The sequence below is a fragment of the Apteryx rowi genome, unplaced genomic scaffold, assembly GCF_003343035.1.
Source record: "Apteryx rowi isolate R43461 unplaced genomic scaffold, aptRow1 scaffold_51, whole genome shotgun sequence".
Taxonomy (NCBI): Eukaryota; Metazoa; Chordata; class Aves; order Apterygiformes; family Apterygidae; genus Apteryx; species Apteryx rowi.
This window is the reverse complement of record NW_020450772.1, coordinates 1,695,471-1,717,309: the sequence shown is the minus strand read 5'-3', so window position 1 is coordinate 1,717,309 and position 21,839 is coordinate 1,695,471. Positions and strand designations below refer to the sequence as shown.

Sequence of the window (21,839 nt, the reverse complement as noted above, 5' to 3'; positions counted from 1 at the left end):
ACACCTCTGCTGGCAGCAGCGCAGCCTCAGCTGCTTGCCACGGCACCTGGGAGGAGGCCTGAGGACAGGGCTCGGGCACACCTGATGGCTCGCTGTTAGGGAGGGCCTTGTCTCCAGCCCTGGCTGCAGCCCTACCARAAATAACTAGTCATTGCTAGAGTTGCAGATGAAAGGAGAGGGGAAAGTAGTTGAGGATATTGCAGTCTCGTCTGTATTCACTGCACTCCTCCATCCTCCACTGCAATGTAAAGTACCTATCTTCAGGAAGAACGGTTTACTGATAAAAGGTGTCAGGGCAAASGTCTTATAGACCTCGCTTACGGGCCTCTAAGTTAGGGCTCTCAATTATTTCTGTGCAACTTCTTGTGCAGACAAGCCCATAGAGAGTATAGACTTTAAAGAAAAACAAGAACCTGACCTTCCAGTGAGCTTAGGTTAGGGATGTGTGTGTGCAGATAACATTCGTGCAGGAGCTCTGTCTGTGTTTGTAAAGCATTTTTAGAACTTGTTGACTGAAAGTGTGATGTCTGTCTTTTACAGTTTAGTGAATGATGAGAAAGATTGAATCTTCAAGCTTTTTATTACATAGTCACAGGGTTTTTTGGCCTGTCACACTATATGCCAGTGTCCTGTTTCTGATTTCAGGCTAGCTTTGCTTTGGAAAAGCTCTGATTTAAATCCGTGACACCACAATCCAACCTTTAGAGTTTGTTTTTCACAGTTACATTTCCCTTTCCTACTGCTGATGTAAGCTTCGTTTCTGCCCACTTTCTCATGCCAGATAGCATGGAATTAATTGCAGATGAAGTTCAATATAAGGGTTAGGCTGTTAGCAAGAGAACTGGAGATCCTAGTTTTGGGGGGATGGTTTTTGTTTTTACCTGGCCAAGGTCATTACAGGATAACATGGTTGCAAAATACCTTGGATGGAATAGCAGCTATATATTAGACTACCTAATGCTGCCCTGTTACCTAGTATTATTGCCCTGAAGCAGTCAGTTAAGTCCATTGCAACTGTGTTTTTCAGGCAACAAAAAGACAGCTGATGCCATTTTAATTCAAATTAAAATGAAATATTTTGTAGGCTAAATGAGCCACACTAAAAAAACTGTCTTGTAAATATGTGTGTACAAGTTTATATAAATGATATGGAAAATGATAGTTTTAAAACATTTTTCTCAGTGAGTAAATGTACAGTGTACGTTCTTTTCTCACTCTTTAAGATGGTGCCTTTTAAAGGTGCTGTGTAAAAAGGCTGTTTAAAAAAAGCCTGGTTTATTGTGTTCTATATTAAGCCATGATGTAGCCAGTCTTCAGTTGGGTAATAGCGGCTCTAAAGATGCTAGTGTGTCAGGAAGTGAAATTGCTGTTTGAAACTAACGTTTACTGACTATGTAAGTGGGGAATGAGAGAAAATGAATATAATCTCTTGGAAGCTTAAAAAAAATCATTTCCACAAATTTTAAAATAAATCAGTACACATCCTCCTGAACATGCAAGCCAAAAAAAAAAGAAAAAGAAAAAAGGAAAAACAAAAAACATGCGTTTAGAACTATATCTGTGTTAGACGTGTGGGCATTTTGTCCAGCCTTTTGCTGGTATGGTAGTGTTGCCTCGGTATATTTTGGTGGATGTTCATCTAGGTTATTTTCAAGTTAAGGAGTAACAAAACGCACTATTGCTGCTAGGAGGGATGATCGTATTATGTGTAATAGGCAGTATCTGCAAAATCAGCTGTGTTTTATTCACCCACAAACTTTAATTTTGGCATTTGCTAGCATTTAACTACTTGATTTTTTGCAACCTTAGTACTCTAATAATGTGTGTGTGTTGGAGGAGGGAAGGTTGAACACTATCTATTTGAAATTGGAAAGCCTTTGGGCAAAAAACTTGCTAATAATTTTTTGCTAGTAGTACTTTGGAGGACGGAAAATATTCTTTCCCTTGGTAAGCTGTCCTTGATCCTTACTTTCAGATGCACTAGTCTTCATGCAAACAAGTGTAACCTTTCTTCAGCCTGTTCTCATGTTTATTCCTGTAGCTTCTTCATCACACTCTAACATATCATTTAAACATACTTATTCCAAATGTTTTTGTGGATTAGCAGTCTACATTCATTTTTAATTGAATCTTAGATTATTAGTGAACTAATTTCAGATGCTAAGAATGAACAGGTAAAACCTCTGTTYTTTGTGGTCAAGGTTGTTCACTGAAGTAACTAAATGTTATTAAATGCTAGTATTGTAAGACTTTATTATGATGGACTTTATAATGAAAATGAAGGAGTGATTTCTTCTACCTCAACTATATTTCTATTCTGAAAATTCCAGTCTTTTTTTCCTTTTTAATTGCTGCTATTATAGTAGTACTTGAAGGCTCCAGCTGAAATGAGGATTACACTGAAAAATGAGAAAAGCTCAAGCTCTGGATTTTTATCCAGGGAAGCCCTTGACTTATGTCAGTTGGATGATTTGCTGGTGTTGGGGTCTTGGTTTATCTATCTTTGATGTATTATATGTTTAATATGTAAAATGTAATGCTCTACTGCCCTGCACAAGGCAATTTATCTGTTGTCCGGTAACACGATGTTGCCTCTGGTCAAGGTCAAAAGCTTTACTGATTTTTAGAGTGACCAAACAAGTGTGCTGTCTAATTCTCATTATGGAAAGAAGGACATACCAGCCTGAATACTGAAATGTTTTAATTTTTCTGACCGTAGCACTGCGAAGGAGGCACTCGGCAAACTTTTCTCAATGACTCTATAGCCAACCGATGTAACAATGGTACTAATCTTGGGACGCAGACTGAATAGAGAGGATAGCGGGATACGAGATTCCCCGGCAACCAAGCGGAAAGTTTTTGAAATGGACCCAAAATCGTTATCAGGCCCTGAGTTTTTTGACTTCTCCTCGGGATCATCCCATGCTGAAAGCATTCTCCAGATCTTCAATGAATTTCGAGACAGCCGGTTGTTTACCGATGTCATTATCTGTGTGGAAGGAAGAGAGTTTCCCTGCCATCGAGCGGTGCTCTCTGCCTGCAGCAGCTACTTCAGAGCTATGTTTTGCAACGATCATAGAGAAAGCAGAGAGATGTTAGTGGAGATCAATGGTATTTTTGCTGAAGCTATGGATTGCTTTTTACAGTATGTGTACACTGGCAAGGTGAAAATCACTACCGAGAATGTGCAGTATCTCTTTGAAACATCAAGTCTCTTTCAGATTAGTGTTTTGCGTGATGCCTGTGCCAAGTTCCTGGAAGAACAGCTGGATCCGTGCAATTGCCTGGGAATCCAGCGTTTTGCAGATACACACTCGCTCAAGACGCTGTTCACCAAGTGCAGGAATTTTGCGCTGCAGACGTTTGAGGATGTGTCCCARCATGAAGAATTTCTCGAGCTGGGGAAAGATGAGCTTATTGATTACATTTGCAGTGACGAACTGGTGATCAGTAAGGAAGAGATGGTGTTTGAAGCTGTCATGCGCTGGGTGTACCGGGCAGTTGAGCTGAGAAGACCAGTGTTGCACGAACTTCTGACACACGTCAGGCTGCCGTTGTTGCACCCCAACTACTTTGTGCAGACGGTGGAAGTGGACCAGCTGATTCAGAATTCCCCGGAGTGTTACCAGCTGCTGCACGAAGCCAGGCGGTACCATATCCTTGGAAATGAGATGATGTCTCCCAGAACTAGGCCACGCAGGTGAGGAACTCTTTTTTATTTCTGTGGTAGAAGGACATGGTTTGATGTACACATGCCCAGAAAAATATCTTTTGAAAATTATTATTTTACATTATGGAGCACTCCAGTTATATTTCTGTACTCTTCCCCCCAACAGCTCAAGCCCGTATGTGTCTAGAAAATGTAGATAGGTCAGGTTTTTGCACAAGTCGCTTTACTGGTATGAGATATATGAGACTGCTCATGTAAATGGAATTTTTTTACCTTGCAAGTAMAATATTTTCTAAATGTTAATGCTTGCTACATGAATCTTAAGTTATTTTACACAACTGCAGCATTTTAAAAACAATTTWTTATGCCACAAGAAGTAACCCATTCCATTTCACAACCTCTTTTCTTTTTTATAACAAAATCATGCAAGTATACAAAGCATTATAAAGAATAGGGATGATGTTATTTATTCAGGACACTCACTTGTTACATCACAAGCTGCTTTACAGATCTACTGTGTAGAATTGCGGTAGACTAACACCAAAACAACATATTCTTAAAGTGACTAAATCTTGCATTTTTAAAGAATTATGGAACAGTTCTTGAAATACTTTATGCTTATACCATGACATTGTAATAATCCACAATTACTACTTCTTAATAATGCTTTATGCAAATAGGAATGGTGCCTGGAAGTTGCAGGAGGAAAATGAGGAAAAGTCTATTAGCGTCACTTATGGGCAATGTTGGTTATGGTAATTTTCTTTCTGAAAAATATTTTCCCAATAAAAGCCTTATTTCCACATGATAGTTTATTGTTAATTGACTCAACCTATTTTAAACGGCAGTTTAGAAATCATGTGTTATATTAAAGTGATGCARTGATCTGGTCTGGACAAACGGTTAGAGCGTGTTACAAGTTATTCCTTTTTGTTTATTCTTAGTCATATCTGGTTGCTGTATAGTGATGGTGCAGGGAACATTCATTTTTTGGCATGTGTAACAAGCTTTCTTATAGGGGAAGATACACTTGGCAAGCCTTTGCCCCCTCAGTGGCTTTCCAGTCTTTAATCTTGCTGTCTAGTCTGTGAGAGAAGAAACTTTAACTCCTTGCCGCCCTGCTGCCAGATTTGCAAACCCATGTGCTGCCACRCGGGACCTTGGGAAACGCCTGGTCCGTGGCAGTTTGGAAATGGGGCAGTGGTAGTTTCTGAAGCATTTCGTACCCCAAGCCTGGGCCTGAGGGGGGATCGTGGCGGTCTGCGGATTCAGACCAAAGCCCTCATCGGTTTGTGAGTGTGCATGTGCGTGAAAGGAGGTAGGTTTCTGTGCTATTTCAGGCGGGTTCAGTTTATTACTTGATCTGATAAACCAAATACGCTTACACCTAACAGTTCTGTCAAAGTACGTGCTATATGTATGTACTTGAGAAACTCTATAGCCTCGCTGTAGCACTTCAGCCAAGAGCTACTTTATAAATAAAGTAACTTGGTGGGGTTTTTTATGTTTGGGTTTTGGTGGGGTTTTTTGTTGGCTTTTACTGCTGAACTTAAACTGCACTGTGAATTTGAGTAGGCAGCAACAAGAGAAGTAATTTATAGAGAGAAGAACTGGCTGGCCTCCCAGCAGGCATTTTTTCCCCTTTTCTATATTACACTCACGGAATAGTTCCCAGTCATTTGTTTCTGTTGCCTATTTGCTTGCGTTGCCTGTAGCAAAAAGAGATCATGTTTTTAAACAATTACCAGATTCCCCCGTGTTTTCACCACACCTTTTCTGGTCATTTCTTGAGGGGGTTGGGAGGAGAGGCCATCTGAGAGCTCTTTCCCTTTTCTTTCTTGCTTTTTTCCCCAGCTTCTTTTTTTATATAAAATGTTTCTAAAAAGAAAGGAAAGCCGCAGGATCAGGAATTCCCAAACTTTTTTTCTTTTTAACTGAATCTTCGGGAAGTGAATTGTGATTCCTTGTATGGGTATGTATGCATCTACTGATAAAGTAGGTTCAAATCGTTTTTTTAAAAGAACGGTGTGGACTGCAATCTCACATTGGTTTTTTTTTAAAGCCAGTTAAGGGTTACATGAACTAAACAAAGTTTAAAATGTGGGCTAACAGCTGCCTGCTTGCTCTTTGTGTCGTGTCCCGCCAGGCATCACTGACAAATGCAGGCAGCCTTTGAAAGGTCTCTTTAGTTGTGTACTTGCAGTGACACAGTGACATCTTGAGGTCGTCTCTCACATTCCTCTTAAGCCTCTCGGCCTCTACTGGTTGTGTTGCATAGCAGATCTCCAAGCCAAGATCAAGCAGTGGGCAATAACAAATCTCCATATGCAAAACAAAACAGACAATACTTTATGCTTTGAATATCTTTAAATATTCATATTGTTGTGAGTTCCTTCATCATACAATTCCTTTAAAAATGTCTGATCAAAACGTACTAGTGCCCACTTTAATTGGTTATTAGTTACTATATTTATAAATATGAACACATCCTTTCTAGCTTCTCTTAAGCTTTTATGTGGTTCCTTATTTTTTCCCCCGAAGGAGATGACTTTTTTGATTCCCTTTACATTTCTGTCTTATCACATTTGCTACACAAAAGTGAGTTAACAGAAGAAAAGTAATGCTTTACCAGAATTCTCAAATCCTCCTAATTTGTCTCCTGAGGTTAAAATCTTTGAGTGGAATCTCTTTGAATGATTGAAGGGAGTCCTGTCCAGCTGATGCTGTGCTGTTGCAGTTGCTATGTCGTCTTTCTGTGCGGGTGGCTAGAGGACTGCATGCTTTCTTGTATTAAGTAAGCCAGAACCCCTTGAAAACCCGCTTTTTGGAATATACTGGATTATAAAATTGTCTGTCAGCTGATTTATTTGTTTATTTTTCTCCCTTCCTTCCTGTTTTGGCACCTCTTCATGAGGAGAGGTTCTCTCCTGAAGTCTCTGGCATTTGTTTTAGCTCACCTCTAGCACTATTCTCGCAGTATTTCTTCTGAGGGCTACAAGAATGACTTTTTGTACCATTGGTTGAGATCAGAGCTTCTCTGAGAATCCCAGCTTCTTCTAATCTTCATTTACATCTGTCTTTTTTTTTTTTTCTGGAATTAGCTTTTGCSTATAAATTCTTTGTGTATTCTATGCATTTTTATTTTTTTAACTGATGTAACCTCTATCATTTGCAAAAAATCTTTCAGAACTAACCTCAAAACCTCTACAATGCAAGACTTTCAAGAAAATGCAGCAGAGAAAATATTTCTGAAGAAAGGATATGGCTATCTAGATACTGAAATTTTTGTCCCTCTGTGCATTTTAAATACTGCATGAAATTGTTACTTCCTTTGAAGAGCAAAACTTCTCATTGCAGTTCATGAAGAGACCTTTCCAACCAAAGACTGCGGTTTATTTGTTTTTAAAAGGTTAACAAGCCTATACAGTAGGCTTTTCAGTGAGTGGAGGCCTTGGTTCTAATTTTGAAAAGTAATCAACAGACAAACCTCTTTTGTATATATGTTTAGTTGACGTAGTCAGGCTTGCCTGTAAGGGAAGCCAGGAGCTGAGTATCTYGCTGTTAAGGAAACCCTTTTCTGAGCAGTGCTTTGCTGGTGCAGAGGGTCCCTCCCCTTACCCTTCGAGAGGTTCTTTCCAAAGTTGTTCCTCAGAAAAGCAGGTAATGTAGTATCAGTAAATACACCAGCATTTGAGCAGTTGAAGTGTTTCTTCTGACTAGTTGAGGTATGTGGATGTATTTCCTCAGATACATATCTTCATTATATTATTTCATAGTGCATTATCATTTATCATTGCCACCTTAAGTATTTTGAGTAGAAAGGTGTACTTAATTTACGGCATGTGGTGATAAGTAGATAGAATGACTGTTTAGGTTTCTTTTTCTTGATGCTTCAAAATGGGGAAAATGTCATCAACATTTGTTAATATGTCTATAAATTAATATGTTAGGAAGTCTGGGGACAGATCATGCAACTCTTATTTCAAATGTAGTCACAAGGCAATGCAGTTTTTTTTTTTCTAGAGAAGACTACAGAAATCAGCAGTGATAAATGAAATCTCTGTTCATATGGGGATCAAAGTTAAAGCACAACATGACAAAAAGTTTTTCTAAAACTAAAGTCAATCTGCATTCATTTTTAGTTGATTAGTAGAGAGCAATCCTTGAAATAGTCATACCAGTACAAATTTACTTAATTTAGAAAAGCCCTGAAAAGGGAGGATTTTGGCAAATGCTTATAAGAAATTATGAATTTGAGTGAAGGAATAGGATTCAGACATAATTTGATTTATATGTAGAAGACGATTGTTTGATTCTCGACATTCTTATGTTGAATAAAATATAATGTGATTTGCTGTTCTTATATAAACAGTATGTGTCATGCAGAGGTATCTGGTTTTCTTATGAATTCAAGCAGAAGGAGAACAAGAGTATTGAACGGAATTTAAAGGCTTAATTCTGTATACTGACTGTTTAATATTTCACACTGAATTTTAGGTTTTGTTTCAGGTTTGAATTTTTATTGCAGCATTCCTTAATGTTTCCTTCTGTCACTGTGCTTCTTTTTCACTTTTTTGATGCATTGTTTTTTAGCTGTGTATTAGCTTTAAGATTTCTTTTTTTTTTTTTAATTTTCCTTTGGTGACTCTGTGCCTTCAGCTTTTTTCAGGAAATCACCTACAGTGTTTTGAAGTATTCTACGTTTTTGAAATACTTATGTACAGTATTATAATAAATTCTCTAGGATTGAGCAGGAAAACAGTGATTTCAGTATGAAGGATTGATTATTGAAGTTCTGCACCAGATTTGCACATCTAATTGTTTCAGGCCTTGCTTCAACTTTTTATGATATCTCTACGTACCCAGTTAAAGGAAAAATATTATTAAAGAGTAAGGGTTTATTGTATTTTTAAATGTTTGATTTTTACAGAGAACATTGTGCAATGTGACTCCACCATTTACATAGAAAACCTACTGGTGTGGTAGCCTGCTCTATGACGAAACACCTGGAAACACTGAAAAACTGGAACTGCTTAAGTGGTGGTGTTTTTTGGTTTTTGTTTTTGTCCGTAGAAGTTAATCTTGCATTAAATAGTAAATTTTCTGATTTCATAGTATTTTTGAAAACAATGTTGTTCGGCCTCCCTCCATGTATTAGTAAATAACTTCTGTATCTTAGTTTTCTGTTTTCRCTTTTTTAGATCAACTGGTTATTCTGAGGTGATAGTTGTTGTTGGAGGCTGTGAACGAGTTGGCGGGTTTAATTTGCCATATACTGAGTGCTACGATCCTGTAACAGGAGAGTGGAAGTCACTGGCTAAACTTCCAGAGTTTACCAAGTCTGAATATGCAGTGTGTGCTCTACGGAATGATATTCTTGTTTCAGGTGAATAATCCTAAGAAATTTAAGACTCTGTTTTCTTTGCTTTTTAAAGTAGTATGATAGATCTTCACACTCTGAACTTCCAGAAGCTCTGCTGAAAGTCACTTGCTGATGTAAATGGCGAACACAAACCCTGGACCAATCTTTTGGGGGCCTCAGGTGTTTTCTGGGATTTTTGTTTTTAATCAACAATGATCTTTTATTTATTTATTCTTACAGTTAAGGCCAAATATATCAATTGTATTTAAGGAGATGAGGATATGCTCCTCCAGGCTGCTTAAGCAAGCTTTTTTAAAATGCAGTAGTGGCCTGTTTGCAGCAACATTTGGAAAAGCAATAGTTGGAAAAATTACAAGCAAAAAAATCACAAGCAATATTTTCCCAGCAGCATTAGTTTTCTCTGCTACAAAAGGTGGTGTCTGCTGGTAAAAACAGCAGTTGCCTAGGCACAGTGCAGCACTGGCATGTTGCTGGTGCCTAGTTTCTAGTGTATGGCTGCCTGGATTCCAAAGGGAAAACAGTTAAAGCTCCTTTTCAGCATAGGAATGTCAAAGAGAAACAAACCCCTTTTGCCTTTCGCCACCTGAGTTGGGGATCTGTTTACACCAGCCTTTTCCAGTGGAATAAGCAATAGCTGTCAGTTTTTATACACCTCTCATTCAGTGTCTTAGCAAGGGTAAATTATATAGTTCAGTGCCAACAGCTGATGAACTGAATACTGAGCCACATMTGTATGTTTAACCATAGAACAAAATATGAGAAGATAGTTTCCACCTTTATCATTTCAACAACAAGTAAAATTAAGAGGGAAATGTATGCACAGACCAAATAGAGGGCAACAGCTCATGTTAGGGATGTGCCTCATAAGACCCAAACGGTTAAGATTTCTGTTCAGGTGTCTCATCCAGGCAGTGACACTCAAGAAAATCTGAAAACCGTGGGCAAAAGCCATTGAAATACATTCCAGTCTCAAGAATTAATTTAATGCAGTATCAGCATGTTAGTGTGAAAGACTGACATGAGTAAAATAACTTACCCTATGTATTTGTCTGACATTCACTGAATTTGATTTTTAAGTCTAACATATAAATAAAGATAGATCTTTTATCACCTAAAAAGGACATATTATTTTCATTGTCCCCTGTAGAGGAGCATGTTAATTGTCAGCCTTTCTTGTTAAATAATAAATTTATTCAAAGATAAATCAGCATATTTTTGTTTTTAAAGGTGGAAGAATCAATAGCCGGGATGTGTGGATTTATAACTCTCAGCTTAACATTTGGATCAGAGTTGCCTCCTTAAATAAAGGCAGATGGCGTCACAAAATGGCTGTTCTTCTTGGTAAAGTAAGAGAAGTATATTTATAATTTATTTTAGCTTATATGGTCCCCAAATATAAGAATATAGAAAACAGATGGAAATATTTAGTGTTACTTTGATGTGTTACCCTATCAAATTATATTTAAAAAATATATTTTTAAAGAATATTGGAAACAAATAATTATGCTCTTAATCAGTCAGACACTATCCATAGACATGAAAATCATCTTACCCCTCAGTTATTTATTTCATTGTGAATTTTTTGCCATTGAAGTGTCCAGCTTGAAGAAGCAATTTTTTTCGAAGCAAAGAAGCATCAGAATTTGCCTGTGCTTCAAAAGAGCTGAGGATGGCTTCGTATTATGTGCGCAATTACTTCTGAAAGCAAACTTTAGTTACAAGTCAGTCTTCATTTAGTGCAGTTACTAACACAAACTGCTACTGCTCCGAGTGGCATCTTCATGCTCTTTTACTTAATGTTTTATACTGAAAATATCAACCAAATACATTACTGTAAGGAAAATGTGAGTTTTTTTGTTACATTTCGAAGGCCTATTTATGTATAATATAAAACCAATAGTTGGGATCAATAGCCCACAGCAATTCCATTAATGAAAGTTAGTGAAGATGTGTGGTGGTGTTCCTGGAGTGAATAACTTCTTGGAGATGAGAGCTGTGGTTGGAGCAAAGAGGAAGGTAGACACAGAAATGATAGAGCTCTGCTTCTTGAATTTGAGAGAAGCAACAGGAAAGAAAAAAAGGGTTACAGACGGATATGGAGGAAGAAATATCATTTTTGTAAGCAAGCGGGGAAAGTAGTAAAATGCAGAAGAGCGAAGGTAAATTCTGATGGACTTCTGTTGCTACTGAATGTAATTGTAAGAACCAGTGCACAGTCTTACACACCCCATTCACATAGGGAATTTCTATTTCTGTATTAAACAGACATCTGAAAGATGGTATTATATGGTTTTCATTCCACATATGACTGACTGGAAACTCTCTTGAGAATCTTTACCTATTATTTTTAGGTCGTCATCTTCTTCTAGACAGAAACTTTGGGGGAAAGTATGCCTTCAAAAACCTAGCAAATTAGGATTTCTGCAGCTTTAAATTAATTTCTTATAGACATGTAATGCTACTTTAAATATGGAACAGTGATAGTTTTCACCACTTTGCATAGGTGTATGTTGTTGGAGGATATGATGGTCAAAGCCGACTCAGCAGCGTAGAGTGTTATGATTCATTTTCCAATCGATGGACGGAGGTGGCTCCCCTTAAAGAAGCCGTGAGCTCTCCAGCAGTCACCAGCTGCGTTGGCAAACTGTTTGTGATCGGTGGTGGTCCCGATGACAACACATGTTCTGACAAGGTCAGTTTACTCTTTGCTTCCATTTTCTACACATGGGTAAYGCTGGTTTAAAAACAGATCATACAGAGACCTGTTTCAACTGGCTTGCTGACTGGAGTACTGGATTGTTATAATATAAAACATAGAGTAGAAAACACTAATTCATTAATAGGCTGTTACTTCTGTTTAGTCTCCGTGGTGGATATTTTCACTAACTTCATGTGTTAAATGAGCTATCTGAACACTTGAATGCAAGTGTTAGGAAAACAATGTTGAATATGGTGGGGGGGGGGAGGTTGTGTGGGKGTGTGTGTGTGTGAAAGCATCATTGATATATGGACCTATATTTATATTGACTTCATTTTCTTGGTGAGATATTGCCTGCAAGGTACTGCTTCTTTGACTCTACTTGTATAACCCATGTGGGTATGCCAGGTAGTAATTTTGATTTAGGCTTTTAATCTTATACATGTATTTGTTTTCAGGTTCAGTCTTACGATCCTGATACTAATTCTTGGTTACTCCGTGCAACTATCCCCATTGCAAAAAGGTGTATTACAGCTGTGTCTTTAAACAATCTGATCTATGTTGCTGGTGGGCTTACCAAAGCAATATACTGCTATGATCCAGTTGAGGACTACTGGATGCACGTACAGAATACATTCAGCAGACAGGTAATAAACACTAAAAGGCGTGTAAACTTCTAAAAGGTATTTTTAATGTGAATATCTTGGTATGAAATGACTAAGGACTTGTTTAACCCTGTTAAAATTGCATCTCTGGTTGCATTCTTGCTTTATTTATTTATTTTTTTTCCTCCATCTATACAATTCAGTCTTACAGAAAAGGAAGTTTCTAAACCAGTAGCTTTTCAGCTGAGTGTCACTGCATTAGCCAGGCCAGTCTTTCGGTTTGAGAGTAGTTACTACTGAATAACAGTATAACAGTTTAATGGATAACATTTTATATATCTACAAATGGATCTCTGTCAAGTTCTGTTAGATGTTTTAACTTAGACTGAAGACAGTAATTGCTTTATAGTTGATTAAAGCCTTTCAACACAACAGAAAATAAAGGGCTTTTTTGTGGTGTGGGGGGGGAAAAAAAGGCACTGTGTGGTGCAGAAAGTGTCTGACTTAAAGCAGTGAGAGCAGTATCACTTCAAAAGAGCCCCCTGAGCAAAATTTAAATACATGTCCCCTCTGTAGTACAGTTCACATATATAGCAGTTAATTTCCCCTCTGTTTTTAAAACTTCTGCCAATTACATACTGTAGTGTACCTACCTTGACAGAGGCTTGTTCTTCTTTTTTTCCTGTCCTTCCCTCTCTTCCTCTCACTGATTTCTGCTCTGTGATTTCCATTTGATTATTTTTCTATGCTGACTTTTGAGGACTAGCTTCCTTTGCTTCAACACATAGCATTGTCTTTTCTTAAGCACTCTTTTCTTAGAAGGTTTCTTTCTTTTTTTTTTCCCTGTTTCCCTCTCTTTGTTATCTGTTGCTGCTCTTCTAAGGTGCTTCTCTGTGTTCCCACTTTTTGCATTAATATCATGTACTGTGTCTCCCTTTTGAAAGCCTTTGTTCTMTCCCCCCTTTCCTTATCTCGGATGTTTCAATCATCTGTAAGTACTGTATTCAGCTGTATTCTCTGTCTGAGCTATATGCCATGAAGACTTGGACCTGAAATAGCCCTTTGTGCTGGATGGTGCTGCTGCTTTCCCCAGCTGTTCTGTTTTTTTGCATTGGTCCTTTTGGAAGTGAAAAGTGTAGACCAGCCTGTTTACAAATGGTAGTCACAATGCTGTCCTCCTGCATTGTGGTAGACGTTCAGGAATTGGAGGGTTTGTTTTTTAAATAACCGTGTATTCCTTTGTATATTTTGAAACAGGAGAATTGTGGCATGTCTGTGTGTAATGGAAAAATATATATCCTTGGTGGACGACGAGAAAATGGTGAAGCCACAGACACTATCCTTTGTTATGACCCTGCGACAGGCATTATCACAGGAGTAGCAGCCATGCCCAGGCCAGTATCGTATCATGGCTGTGTGACAATTCATAGGTATAACGAAAAAGGCTTTAAACTGTAAAACAAACAAAACAACAAAAAGGAGGTGGCATGAATGAATCCAGTGGTCTGCTGCGAGACAGGTTTTTAAAGATTCCTAAAATGGGAACATGTTCTTTCCCTAGCAGTCAAATGAAAACTGTATCCTGTGCCTTCAAAAAAAAAAAAAAAAAAAGGGGGGGGGGGTTAACTTAATTTACAAGACAAGTCTACAAATCTATCCAGTAACCTCACTTTAACTGTATATGCTGTGTGCTCTGATATGAGTGCAGTAATAGTACTTTGTGCTAGTATTCAGAAAGCTTTGCCCTCTGTGTGATTAGTAATTAAAAGCTTGGAAGTTTTGTGGAGAAAGTGCCTTCACAAGCATTTGTGCCTGTATCCTAAGAAGTGATGTCTACAAGATGTTTCAGGTTCCGCTAATTGAAAAGATACATAGGCAAGTAAATTTCAAAGAATTATCTAGGATAATTACCTAGGATTAAAAAAAGCTTATATAACTATAATTTATATGCGCAGCATTCTTACAAGCAGATTACTTGGCTTAACCAAGTAGATTTTATTTCGGATCATGCATGGTTTGGGATTAAAAAAAATTCAGCTACATAGGAAAAATATTAGAATCTTTGAGGAATGTTTTTCTTGGAAGGAGAACAGTGACATCTTGATTGTTTTCTGTGCTACTGCAACATACTGCAGTGACAACTGTGTACCTTAATGCTATGAACCTTATTCATAGTGTTGCTAAATGCTTATCAGAAGTACAAGGCTACATGACATGGAAAACTAGTGACCACTGGAGTGTAGGCACACATCTGTGATGCAGATCTTGAATCCCAGTTCTTAACATCTTGAACAATACAGCTGAAGTCTGAAAGTTCCTGGTTTCACTCTTTGCTCATTGAGGAATATCTCTAAATTCATCAAGGAATTAAGGACAACTAACTCTGTTCTTTTGCTTCTCTAAATCACATTATAAATTATGTGATAATGGAGGTAGGGACTCAGATTGCACCCCACAGCTCACAAATTGGTCTTTCAACTAACTCATCTGCAGAGATCCAGAGTATCCATTAAGTATTTTTTGGCCTTTCTTCAAACAATCACTTACAGCAGTTCAGCTGTTCTGCAGTATAACCTACTTGGCTGTAGATGAGGAGGCTCCTGAAAAGTCCTTCATGTAACCAGAAAAATAGCTGTGGACCTGTCCATGTAGCCATATGAAGTAACTGCCCTGTAGCATATTTTGGCTAATTTTGGAGCCCAGGGTTTTGGTGACCTTTGAAGCCCATGAGGCTCCTGTATTTTGACCTAGTTGACCTTTGTTTGTTTGTTTGTTTTCCCCCCAGTGAAGATGCTTTTAAATTCTCCTCAGTACTAGGTTGTCTTAGTCTCAGTAGACAGTTGTATGGCTGAGGCACAATTTCATGAAAACTGAAATAGCACTTGAGAGCTGGAAAATGAATAGGGTTGTCTATGTACCAAGTTCCTGCTAATCACTAGAAACATGAGGAACTCCTTTTCAAAGGAATCTGAGGACAGCAGCCAGTAGGGAAGTTGGTCAGTGCCAGGGCAGAAAAAAGCCTAAGGCCCCTGCAGAGACAGCCCTGCCCCCCAGGTGCTGGTCTCTGTGCTCCCTCAGGAGGGTGAAAACAAGCACTGTCTCTGGAACATTGTTTTTTCCACTGGACTCTTCTTAACCATCTGTTTTCCCAGAGTACTTTGTGAGATGGAAATTCTGACCCTCAGTGAAACTATGCCAAATTTGGAGTCATCATTTTCAGTAATATGCAATCATGTCTTTTTAAAGAGCCCTGGGAGCTGCACTTTGTGATGCATTAACTTGTAACCTCAGGAAAATAATACACAAATTTCAGTTTCTGGCTAAATACCAAACACTGGTTGTATATGTTAAGAATATTGATAATATACAAATCTCTGCATATCAGTGATGTAATTGGCAAATCAGTTCCTGAGCATGTACATTCATATTGCCCAAAATAGAAAATCATTCAGTAATGTAAGCCAAATGAATCRGATGAATTAATCCTTTTCTAAGTTTCTTGTGTCTGCTCACCAAGCGTTACTTTGAAAAGGTAATTTCAGTACCTGTGAATAAGGTCCGTTGATAGCAATGGTAATTGCACAGTAACTGATACTATATGCTAACACTGTTTATAACTTGTCCCATCATTGTAAATGAAAATGTAAAAATGATAGGAGCACTCCACTAGAGATACAATTTGAAAAGTTTCTCCTTTCCTCTTACTTCCTTCCTATTTGTATTAAGACTTGTAACATTGATCGTCATGCTAAGCTGCTCTTAAACAATGTCATTTATGTTTAGGTATCCTTTATTTGTGTTTATAGTACTGCAATACTCTGTAAATAACAAGATACTGCTTTTTATGGTTTTGAAGATTCAGTTTATAGTTTAGTCATCTTTTCTTAACAATTTATGTACTTTATTACTGTTATCTATTATTTTTGAAAATAGTTGTTTAATGAACCACTAAATGCAAAAATGTAGATGTAGAAGAAAACTTCTGCTTGCAGTTCTTCAGAACCTGTACTCAATGCTGAACAGTTAAGTGTGTGGAGTATTGCTAAAACAGCAGTTACTCGTGCAATGATTTTGTTAAAACAACAGTCAGGGTTTTTGTGTGTGTGTTTTTTTGTTTTTTTTTTTGACTCTGTAAATGATTTGCACTTATGACCTGCTCTGTTTAAACAATATTTTCAGATGTACTAGAAGAGAACAATTCAACTTTGTTTTAATGAAAGCATACCATTTTTCTAGAAGGATATATTTAGGAAGTCGCATTCTTAAGTTACCTGTTCTCCAGTGCGTTTCACTTAAGTATAGATGGATTCAAAGATTAAAACTTGCACTGTCATGCAGCTTTACCTGATTGCTGTTTATGTGCTTGGACAGCAAGTTGGGGTTGTTTTTGTTTTGTTTTCCCCCCCTCTGGTCTCATTCTGGGACAGAACATTTTGAATGTCTTCCACTATAATCAAAAAATTTCCACCATGAATAGTAACAGGTTTGACAGCTGTAAAGTAGTGATCATCTGCTCAAAGACATAACTTCTGTCTAACAATGCTTGGGAAAAGGTGTCAAGTCTCCAATGTCAGACCAAAAAAAAAAAACCAAAACCCTGCTAAGAGTTCTCTAATACTTCACTAAACAGTTATCTTTGAAGTATTTTTACTATTAAAGAAGTAAAAGTAAACGTCTTTTCTCCCTTTTCATGTCCTCTCTTCCCTGCTGAAATTTCCTAAGATCTGTCTTTCCATTCTTCTGCAATATGATATTAACAGAAAGGAAATGTGATGCTGCTTTGTAGCTTGCTTTCATGAAGCTTCTGTGTGGATAACTGAGTACTGCATTATAGTGCAGCCTCTGGCCTTTTGCTTTTAGATGCACCATGTATCCCTTTATTTCTCAGCCATCAGGCATGTAACATTACCTGGTAATCGTTTACTTTACCTCTAAGTTCCCTTCCTGTTAGTGCCTAAAGGGGCATAATTTGTGGAATCTCCCATTTGTACCATCAGACAGTTAACTTTGCAGTGTGGGCATGGCGTGTTTCGGGTTCAGCACTGAGCTTCCCCTCCAGCACCGCGAGTCCAGGAAGCTTTGGTCGCCTGTGCTTGTGGGTTACCTGTCTTTGAGAGCAAGGGGCTCTTCCTCAGAATAGCTGAGTTCACCACGTTATCTTAAATGATTACTCAGTTTATCCTATTTTTGTTTTTATTCGAGTTGCAAGGACAAAACGAGAAGCAGTCCCCCTTCTCGGGATTTCAGGTTTCCCTCCTGCTCAGGGCAGGGTGGTGTGCTGGAGCTCTGGTAGGCCAGAGAGGAACCCCGGGGGGGGGGGAGAAACAGCAGGGGCAGACCCAGTGCATTTGGAGCTTGTGTGTTTTGCTAGGCTTGCTGAAAAACAGGACTTTTTGGATGCTCCTACAGTTTGCAATTCCAGACACTGAAACTCGGTTGGTAAAAAATATTTCACATTTGTCAACTACCTGTCTTCAATCTGAGAGATGAAGATGCGTATGTTGTCAAAGCCTTCCAGGGGCAATGTTCAGGAAAAGCAAACATTCAGTTTTCCTAATTGCCCAACTGGACAAGCGTATCTGGTCTTCTCTGCCACTGAAGATGGCAAAAGCCCCTTCAAGCAGGTTAAGAATATCGCTAGACTTGAATGTTTTYCTCTGAATGTAGACTCTCACACACACAAGACAGCACACATTAAATGGTGTGCCTGATTAAAAAATCTGAGTAATACACACTGAAAAGGAGTCTACAAAGTGATTGAGATTTTTTAGGAGGAATTTGTTACCTGGTTGGGGACTAGACAGTGATTTTTTTTTAACATGTACAGCAAACAAGTTTCCTTAATGTTTTATTATTTCAGATAGCATTAATAAAAATCCATCTTGCTGTCAGTTTATCAAGAATGTGTCAGTGCTGCGAGCATTACCCCGAAACAGTAGGCAGCCTCTTACCAACCCCACACCAGATGTGCGATCACAACAGAAGTTCTCCATGCACAGACCTTGCGTCAGCTGGCTTTTGTAACAAATTTTATACATAAATTCATGTTACTCAAAGTATATATCCTTGATAGTGTTACTGTCTAAAAGCTCTATTTACAGGAACATATCCTTTCTTTCTACTGTAGTGCTCCAGTCTACACTCATGTTTGTGCGCACATCTGTGTGTGTGAATAATTTTGTGATCATTTTACGGTAATTCTGTTAAAAATGAAACATATAAAAGCCCCTACGTACAGCATATTATTGATCATGTAATTACAATGTACTTTGTATTAGTTCCAAAGAAAATAATGTGTTAATTTTGAAAATATCTGTGCCTTGAATTCACTTACATTTTTATCTATTGTGAAAATGTGTGGGTTGCTCCTTCTGGTTTGTTACCTTTATTAGGATCAGTCTTACTGTCCAGACTGCTAATGTCTTTTAAAGAGAAGTAAATCTTGCCGTTCATTAACTAAAAGAACAGTTAAACGTTTTATTCAGAATATGTCTAAAATACTTCAATTTTTACAATGTTATGGCAGATTTAATGTGGGAAAAATCAATATTTGGTTTTTCCTATTTTCCATTTTCAGCACTCCCTCAGTGACAAAGGAGTTTGTCTTTGACTTCCTGTCCTTCGTAGGTAGTTTCTTGTTTTAGTCAATAACTTTTGCTGTATTTCAGAACATTCTGACTTGTCTGTCCTAAACATAGTTTGAAATAAATAATATGAAGCAATAATATGGTGTAGCATGGCAATAAGCAAAATCAAGAGACCTGAATAAAATGTACTATTATTAATTTCATTTGTGTAAATGCTGGACCTGTGGGGCTGTTCTCCTTTCGGTGTACCTGTAGCAAGTTGGAGTCAGATTAATAGGAGCTACTTGGCCATGRAAAGAGAGGTTACCTACTTAACTATTACTCATATGATATTTTCTTTTCACCTGGAATATGTGTTGATTTTTCTTTTTGCTGAGGAAAACAGCAGCTCATTGTATTCCTTGCCAGTTCCTTTATTTACTGAAATGTAAAAAGCTTAGCTCCACCAAGAGCTAATCTTGTCTTCAAGAACGGTCTGGTACAGCACAAATCGAATCTGAACAAAAGAGTGCAGACCACTTAGTGTGTGCCAGAGTCAATGTAATGTTATCTTGCACATAACATTAAGGTCTTCAGATTGTGCCGATAGTAGAAAAGTGATTTTGTAATGTAGCACAATTGCAATAACATTTACTTGTTATATTTAAATATATTTCTTGCATAATTCTTTGAAAGTTTTTTTTTTTAAATCCAATGTACCTAATAAACATTTGCCTTTTGAATAGTTTGCTGTGTTTTATTTAGGTTATGGGAAATTCTAGGGAGGGGTTTGGTTATAAAAGGAGGAAGCTCTTTTCTATTCTTCCTAGGTCATATATTTGCTGGATTCTGCCCCTTTGCACCTTCGCAGTCTCAATATCCACCCATCGTTCTTCCGTCTTCCAGTCTGGATGCTTTTCCTGGCTCATCTTTCTGCCTTCATCATGGAACTTATTATTGACATGAATACAGGCAGCACAGGCAAGCTGGAGGCTGCGTGGAAAGGAAAGAGAAAGGAAACTGGAGAAATGACAAAGAAGAGGGGATGTAAAACAGGGGTTAGTTCTGGGAATTGGGATGTGGAAAGGATATGAACAGACTCAGAAGGCAAAAACAATATGTGAAATCAGGAGAAGGGACTAGATAATGGTAGGAAGGTGACCAGCGACACTACAGGTCAGAAAGAGATGTATAGGAAGTTTACCCTGCCCAAATTAGCTCTCCCTTGACTGTCTCAAGGTGCCCCTTGTCGAAGGGCTGGTACAGGCCTTGGACAGGGATGAGGTGGTGCTACTGCAGTTGAACTGACATGAAGAATGTGTTTGGTTTAATACCACATTTTTACAGATTACATTCATTTTTCAGTTGTTTTCTAGTGGAATACTAGCTTGTACTCCTGGCGCCCTCTTCCTTGTAAGATGGTCTGGATTTCAGACTCAGAACTTGTCCTTCACATAACCCTACATACGTCTTGCCTTCTTCCTAAAACCACTTCTTTTTGGCATTGTGGCAGAGTCAAACAGAGCTTCCTACTGTGATTTTGCCCTGTAGCCCACTGAGTTCTAGCTCACATTACAAGTCCTTTCCCTGTTTGATGTATTTTGGATGTGGGTCCTGCATCTTTCAAAATTAAGCCTGAAGCACTGGGGCCTTGATACCCAATATACCCTGTGGCAGAGAGACATGGAGAAAAAAATACAAAGAAAGAAAATAGCTCTTTAGAAATGGTGGCAGGCACATTTTACATTTTAATGTAACATACTTAAATGGACATGCAGATATTGCTTCATCTGTGCACTGGCAGAGAGAGGCCTGATTTAGTCTTGAACTACAGAAAATTGATGTACTCCCACTAGCTTCAACAGTTTTGAACCTAGCCCCGCAGAGATGAGTGAGTCTAAATGTACTATTGAGGTATATAATGATTTTCTTGTAACAGGAAACATAAAACTTATCAAGCCAACAGTTTTACTGCAGTTTTGTAGTGTAACTAGGATCATTTACAACAATCAAGTGGCTCTTACAGTGGTGCCAAAAATAAGTTATGACCAGGTTCAATGCTTGCAAAATTCACCATTCCTGAAAGAAGTCATTTCACCTGAAAGGAAATCAAGACTACAATGCAATGAAAATACGTTGAGGGATGGGAGCCAGTCTGAAGATGCTTGAAATCTTAAAACTAGAACTCCTTCTGATCCTCTCTCCATTAAGCAAGGAAAAGGAAGAAAATAAAATCAGACTAAATTATATACATAGTATTCCTGATGAAAATGATACAAGCTTGGGTAGAAGAACAGTCTCAATGGATTTGCCACAGTTCATATTTGTTGCCTGATAAGAAATCAGCCTTTCTAGTAGTGGTCCTGAAACCAGAAAAAGAGGATTTTAAGGTTTGATCCCTGAACATTAAGCATACATACACTGGTTAACAATTTGTGGCCTCATAATAAGTTAGAAAATACATGTAAGAGCTGGCCATTAATTCATGCTGCTTAGCAGCTTACTCCATGAATCAATGAGACTACCATGGAGCAAAGTGCTATTTGTTACTAACTACATTTGACAGAGGTATTAGGATTTGGTAAAAAACAAACAAAACCCGTGATGTTAAATCCATTAGTTTATTTGGACAATTTTAGGTGATTTGACAGACTATGAAATACCATGAGTCGTAAACATAAGATTTTTTTGAAGCACATATGCAACAAGATCTGTGCAAAAACCCCCTTWAATGGACTTCTGCAGACAGCAGCCTCTCATTATTTTCTTAGGTGTAGATTATTAGTTGTATGAAGTATCTAGGTGCTACTGTGCATCTCTTGCACGATTTCATTACCTGGGATCTCAGTCAGGTTATGCCTCATTTCTCATGGCTTTTTTTTTCTAATCATGCTCCTTTTTTTTTTTTTTTTTTTTT

The 21,839-nt window shown here is 38.0% G+C and overlaps 1 protein-coding gene across 1 annotated transcript; it reads left to right on the top strand.

Moving 5' to 3' along the window:
• Nucleotides 1–2,530: 2,530 nt before the first annotated feature.
• KLHL24 (kelch like family member 24) lies at nucleotides 2,531–19,667 on the top strand. The gene is made up of 6 exons (XM_026080087.1): nucleotides 2,531–3,700; nucleotides 8,872–9,056; nucleotides 10,281–10,399; nucleotides 11,557–11,745; nucleotides 12,210–12,398; nucleotides 13,614–19,667. Exons 1-6 carry the CDS (start codon nucleotides 2,781–2,783, stop codon nucleotides 13,812–13,814), a joined length of 1,803 nt encoding a protein of 600 aa, XP_025935872.1. The 5' UTR covers nucleotides 2,531–2,780; the 3' UTR covers nucleotides 13,815–19,667.
• Nucleotides 19,668–21,839: the final 2,172 nt, after the last annotated feature.